This window comes from Girardinichthys multiradiatus, chromosome 7 (assembly GCF_021462225.1).
Source record: "Girardinichthys multiradiatus isolate DD_20200921_A chromosome 7, DD_fGirMul_XY1, whole genome shotgun sequence".
Taxonomy (NCBI): Eukaryota; Metazoa; Chordata; class Actinopteri; order Cyprinodontiformes; family Goodeidae; genus Girardinichthys; species Girardinichthys multiradiatus.
In genome coordinates, this window is record NC_061800.1 from 24,629,033 (window position 1) to 24,635,826 (window position 6,794).

Consider the following 6,794-nt stretch of genomic DNA (forward strand, 5'->3'; position numbering starts at 1 on the left):
AAAATATTAGCATATTGTGATAAAGTTCATTATTTTCCATAAGGTCATGATGAAAATTTAACATTCATATATTTTAGATTCATTGCACACTAACTGAAATATTTCAGGTTTTTTATTGTCTTAATATGGATGATTTTGGCATACAGCTCATGAAAACCCAAAATTCCTATCTCACAAAATTAGCAGATCATTAAAAGGGTCTCTAAACGAGCTATGAACCTAATCATCTGAATCAACGAATTAACTCTAAACACCTGCAAAAGATTTCTGAGGCCTTTAAAACTCCCAGCCTGGTTCATCACTCAAAACCCCAATCATGGGTAAGACTGCCGACCTGACTGCTGTCCAGAAGGCCACTATTGACACCGTCAAGCAAGAGGGTAAGACACAGAAAGAAATTTCTGTACAAATAGGCTGTTCCCAGAGTGCTGTATCAAGGCACCTCAGTGGGAAGTCTGTGGGAAGGAAAAAGTGTGGCAGAAAATGCTGCACAACGAGAAGAGGTGACCGGACCCTGAGGAAGATTGTGGAGAAGGGCCGATTCCAGACCTTGGGGGACCTGCGGAAGCAGTGGACTGAGTCTGGAGTAGAAACATCCAGAGCCACCGTGCACAGGCGTGTGCAGGAAATGGGCTACAGGTGCCGCATTCCCCAGGTCAAGCCACTTTTGAACCAGAAACAGCGGCAGAAGCGCCTGACCTGGGCTACAGAGAAGCAGCACTGGACTGTTGCTCAGTGGTCCAAAGAACTTTTTTCAGATGAAAGCAAATTCTTCATGTCATTCGGAAATCAAGGTGCCAGAGTCTGGAGGAAGACTGGGGAGAAGGAAATGCCAAAATGCCAGAAGTCCAGTGTCAAGTACCCACAGTCAGTGATGGTCTGGGGTGCCGTGTCAGCTGCTGGTGTTGGTCCACTGTGTTTTATCAAGGGCAGGGTCAATGCAGTTAGCTATCAGGAGATTTTGGAGCACTTCATGCTTCCATCTGCTGAAAAGCTTTATGGAGATGAAGATTTCATTTTTCAGCACGACCTGGCACCTGCTCACAGTGCCAAAACCACTGGTAAATGGTTTACTGACCATGGTATCACTGTGCTCAATTGGCCTGCCAACTCTCCTGACCTGAACCCCATAGAGAATCTGTGGGATATTGTGAAGAGAACGTTGAGAGACTCAAGACCCAACACTCTGGATGAGCTAAAGGCCACTATCGAAGCATCCTGGGCCTCCATAAGACCTCAGCAGTGCCACAGGCTGATTGCCTCCATGCCACGCCGCATTGAAGCAGTCATTTCTGCCAAAGGATTCCCGACCAAGTATTGAGTGCATAACTGTACATGATTATTTGAAGGTTGACGTTTTTTTGTATTAAAAACACTTTTCTTTTATTGGTCGGATGAAATATGCTAATTTTGTGAGATGGGAATTTTGGGTTTTCATGAGCTGTATGCCAAAATCATCCGTATTAAGACAATAAAAGACCTGAAATATTTCAGTTAGTGTGCAATGAATCTAAAATATATGAAAGTAAAATTTTCATCATGACATTATGGAAAATAATTAACTTTATCACAATATGCTAATATTTTGAGAAGGACCTGTATGTGCTCACCAGATCTCCTACATCTAATGATCACTTGCTTCTGGTTGTCCCGAGATCCTAGCTGGTCCACAGAGGTAATTGGGCCTTTTCAGTTATAGGTTCTAAACTGGGGAAGTAACCCCTCCTTCACATCAGACCAGCTTCAACTCTTGGTGTTTTCAAGTCTCTTCTAAAGCATATTTGTACTCACTAGCTTTTAATACAGCATAATGGTTGACTTATGGTTTTATTTTGTCTAGTCATGTTTTTATTTGTTTTAACTTTAAACTATTGTTGTAATTTGTTTTGTGTGCAGCACTTTGGCTAGCGGCAGCTGTTTTTACAAGGTGCTATATAAAAAATAATATAAATAAATTTGATTTGACTAGATTTTGATCGGTGAGCTTGGAATGAGTTATTGATTGATCCAAACTGAAGTACATCTCAAAACCAAAGGAGTATACTGATGTAATAACTAACACACACATAGTTTTCATTTGGGTTTTCTTTTAATAAAGTGCTTTAAATCAGTTATTAAATTCTATTTATCAATTTTCACACACTCAGGTTTGCCGTGGGGATTGCTTACAAGTCTGCACCAAGACATGAGTGGGTTGGCAAGAACTCTGCCTCCTGGGTACTCTCCCGCTGCAACAACTCATGGGTGGTGCGTCACAACAGCAAGGAGATCCCCATCGAGCCTTCACCACACTTGCGGCGCCTGGGGATACTGTTAGATTACGATTTAGGAACTTTCTCCTTCTATGACGCCGTGGCCTCGCAGCACTTGTACACATTTGACATTGACTTTGTTCAGCCAGTCTGCCCAGTGTTCAATGTTTGGAATAAATGTTTGACTGTCCTCAGTGGACTACCCATCCCAGATCATTTAGAGAGCACAGACTTTAACCACTGATCAAACAGTCCCTACTTGATTGTTCTTAATGACGACAAAGATACGCTGCCTTGCAGAACTATTCACACCCTTTGAACGTCCACATTTTGTAATGTTATGACCACAAACCTCAATATATTTATTGGAATTTTATCTGATAGACTCAATAAACTGCATAATTGTGAACATGAAGGAAAATAATGCATGGTTTTCAAATGTTTTTATTCATTTGTATTCATTCCCCTTAACTTAACACTTCTTAGAACCATGTTCCTATCAGCTTTGTACATCTAGAGACTTTATTATTTTCCCATTTTTTGCAAAATAGCCCAAGCTTAGCCAGACAGGAAGGAGAGCATTAGCGAACATCAATTTTCAAGTCTTGCCATCGAAAATCAATTGGATTTAGGTCTGGACTTTGACTGGGCCATTCTAATTATTTATGCATTTAACCAAAACTTATCATTGTAGCTATGACTGTATGAATAGGGTTGCTGCCCTGCTGGAAGGTGAACCTCTAGAGCCTCTAATAGGTTTTCTTCCAGGATTGCCCAGTATTTGTCTCCATCCATCTTCCCAATAAACTCTGACCAGCTTCTCTGTCCCTGCTTAAGAAAAACATTCCCACAGCATGATGCTGTCACATTCATGTTTCTGACGACGTGCAGTTTTTCCTGCACACATTCTGCATGTAAGCCAGAAAGTTCAATTTTAGTCTTATATGACCTGCACACCTGCTTCCACATGTTTGCTGTGTGCATATGTTGTGGAAAACTTGAACTGGGATATCCTTCAGCTTTTATTCACAATGGTTTCTTCTTTATAGTCTTTAAATTTAATTTCCCTTTGGGATTAATAAAGTATTATTTAATTGAATTGAATTGAATTGAATTAAAGACAACATTTGTGTGGTACAGAAGTAATTCAGCATAGACCCCAGATTCTGATTAGTCTATCAAGCTGGGGAAAGAAATTGCAGCCAATAACATGGTGGTGTCGAAATGTTACAACAATCTATTTCTTGTTACTCAATGACTGTAACAGAACATGTTAAAGCTCTCCAAGAACATTTCCTGCTACATTAAATATTAAATAGCAAATATATTACTGGCATTCCTATATATTTTGCTAATATTTATTACTATCCTAGCAGATTTGCATTATTATTATTATTAACAATAAATTTGCGATGATAGTGTGGAGCCCTTGATGGCAGGTACGCTTTCCATTTTCATATGATCGACTGAACAGTGCTCTGTGAGCTGTTTAAAGCTTGGATATTGTTTTATAACCTAACCCTGCTTTAAACTTCACTACAGCTTTATCGCTGACCTGTCAGATTTGTTTCTTTATCGTCATGATGCTGTTTGTTCACTAATGTTCCATATCATACTACTGAGGCCTTCGCAGGACAACTACATATATACTGAAATTGAATCCCACACAGGAGGATTTTATTTACTAAGTGACTTCTGAAGGCAATTAGTTAAACTGAATTTTATTTAGGGGTATCAGATAAAAGGGGCTGAAGGATTTTCATTTGGAAAAAAATGGTAAACTATGTGTAATTTTCCTTCACAATTGTGTACTTTGTGTTGGTCTATCACTTACAATCACAAAAATAACACGTTTGAAATTTGTGGTTGTAGCGTTGAAAAAGTGTGGAAAAGTTTAAAGTATAAATACTCTTATGAGCTATTGTAAATGACCTACATGAATACATGCAAAACGAAATGGCAAATATGACTGAATTAAGCCCATGTTGAAATTTATCAGAATCAGCTTTATTTGCCAAGTTTGTGCACAAAAACAAGATATATTGTTTTGGTTTCACTTGCTCTCAGTGAGGACATCTGTTTTGTCAGAAATATTAAAAGGGGAAAAAAAAGATTTTTGTAAATATGTATATATAGTGGTTTTACAAAAAAGAAAGACATGGTTGAATTGTGCAAATATGCATTGTATAGATCTCAGCACTCTGTTAAGTGTTTGTCAGAGAGACAGCCTACGGGAAAGAAACTGTCTCTGTGGTGGCTATTTTTTGCAATTGGTGCACTGTAGACCTGACCCAAAGGTAAAGGTCTAAACAGTTTATTTGCAGGGTGTGTGGGATCTGCAGAGATGCTAGCTGTCCTTTTTCTAATCCTAGACCTGTACAAGTCCTGGACGGAGGGAAGATCAGCCCTGATTATTCTCTCTGCAGACCTAATAGTTAGTTGTAGTTTGGACCTGTCCGCTTTTGTGGATGAGCCAAACCACACCATGATGCATGTGCACAAAACAGATTGAATAATGGCAGTTTAGAAAATGACCGGCAGCTCCTGTGGAAGGTTGTACCTCTTTAGTTGCCGCAGTAAGTACAGTTCCTGCTGGGCCTTCTTCTGAACAGTGTCTATGTGCGAGAACCATCTCAGGTCCCAAAAAAGCGTGGTTCCTAGGAACTGGAAGTGATCCATAACCACAGTGTGGTTGAGGATGATGAGGGGAAGCAGTGTGGAGGGTGTTATCTGGAAATCCAACAACATCTCCACTGTCTTGAGCAGCTTAAGCTCCCGATGGTACTGACTGCACCAGTGGACATACTGATCCACCTACTGTCTGTATATGACTCTTCACTGTCCTGGATCAGTCCAATGACAGTGATGTCATCTACAAACTTAAGGAGTTTCACAAATGGGCCTGCTGAGTTGCAGTCATTTGTGTACAGGGAGGAGTGGGGAGAGAACACACCCCTGGGGGGCACCGGGGCTGATGGTTCTTGTGTGGGAGAAGATGCTCTCCAGCCTTTCCCGATACTGCCGGTCAGTCAGGAAGCTAGTGATCCACTGACAGGTGGAGGCTCGCACTTTGAGCTGGGTGAGCTACTGGTTGAGGATGTCTGGGTTGATGGTGCTGAAGGCTGAGCTAAAGTCTATAAACAGGATTCTGGCGTACGACCCTGGGTGGTCGAGGTGGTGCAGGATGAAGTGTAGACCCAAAATTGAATGCATCATCTGCCGACCTGTTTATTGGAATTATTTAAGTCAATTTCAGGCACTTGTAAATACTTTTCTTTGCTTTGCACGATACTTAGCAGGGTGAGTTTAGAAATTAGTTTAAAATCTGACATTCAAGACAATATTTTTAATGGGCTCAGGAGTATTTTTTATTGTTTTTATTTTTATTGCTTTGGGTTTTTTTTCATTGAGGATGTTGATGGGCATTTATGCACAAACTACAAGAGACTTTAAACTGCCAGACTTTTTTAAGACAGATTTTTTTTTATTGCAGTTTAACTGATTTGTATTAAATGCCAGCACTTTGATAAGAAGGTCTTTACTATGAAATGCATTTCTAAGTCACTACCAGACTAAATGTTTTCACTTGTTCTTTTGTTTTAAGGGAAAACATTTTTAATCAGAATAAAGCAGTTTCACTCACAAAGTTTGATTCAAAATGAATTTATTTGAATATTTATTATCCTTTGTTGCTTAGTACAATTTAGAATCTCCTCACCGCAGAAGCTTCAATGCTTCATTGCAGTTTTCACATTTAGGTATCCTTACAAAGGCGTAATAAAATCTTACTCCATGTGATCATCTGTGTGACCTTATCCTTTTTTTCTGTGATGGTCTGTTAAAGCTACAATGGGTCCCACAAAGCTGATAATGAGCACTCTTTGTTTACACCCATTATTGTTGGATTTCCCACCATTGCTCGATTGTGTTTTCACAACACCTGCACCACAGAGCGAAGTGTCAGTTTTTACTGCTTTAACGGGATCCTCTCTGACCCACACTGAGCCAAAATACCACCCCTGACAAGATTCACTCTGACATCTCTTTTTGTGCCAGAGTAATGCAGCCTGGATTTTGCAGCGTCTCCTTTCAACAAAGAAGACAAGGGGGAGGGTGAAAAGAAAATCTGAACTCTGCATGACCTTCCTATGAGACACCCCGCAGACAAAGCTGTAATACACAAGCACCACCTCCTCATCCATGTAGTACCAGCAGCCCTGGAGATGTGCTCATTTTTGCATGTTGAGACTCTTTAATAAAAAAAGCATTTAAGCTTTTCTGATTTTTAAAAATATTTTACATATTCAAGATTACCAGAACTATTTTTCAATAACGATTTTGAAAATATTGTGTTTAAAGAGACTAAACACATTTGTCTCTACAAGTTCATATGCAAAACATACCCTTAAAGCAAATATGCCGCATGCAAAACCAAATGTTGCATACCTTTTTTAAATATGCAAAAATGCTGTTTTTCACAAAATATTGCTGTGTTTTTACTATTTACTAAAAGGCTTCTCTTCTTCCTTTTATGGGGGACAA

At 39.6% G+C, this 6,794-nt stretch overlaps 1 protein-coding gene across 5 annotated transcripts in view; it reads left to right on the forward strand.

The window, feature by feature from the left end:
• Nucleotides 1–6,050, forward strand: part of mid1 (midline 1) — a 51,844-nt gene extending 45,794 nt beyond the window's left edge. For all 5 annotated transcript variants that reach the window (XM_047370824.1, XM_047370821.1, XM_047370826.1 and 2 more), the window contains one exon: nucleotides 2,148–6,050. In XM_047370824.1, coding sequence (XP_047226780.1) covers nucleotides 2,148–2,496 — 349 coding nt within the window. In that variant the 3' untranslated portion in view covers nucleotides 2,497–6,050. The remainder of the gene's footprint in view (nucleotides 1–2,147) is intronic.
• Nucleotides 6,051–6,794: the final 744 nt, after the last annotated feature.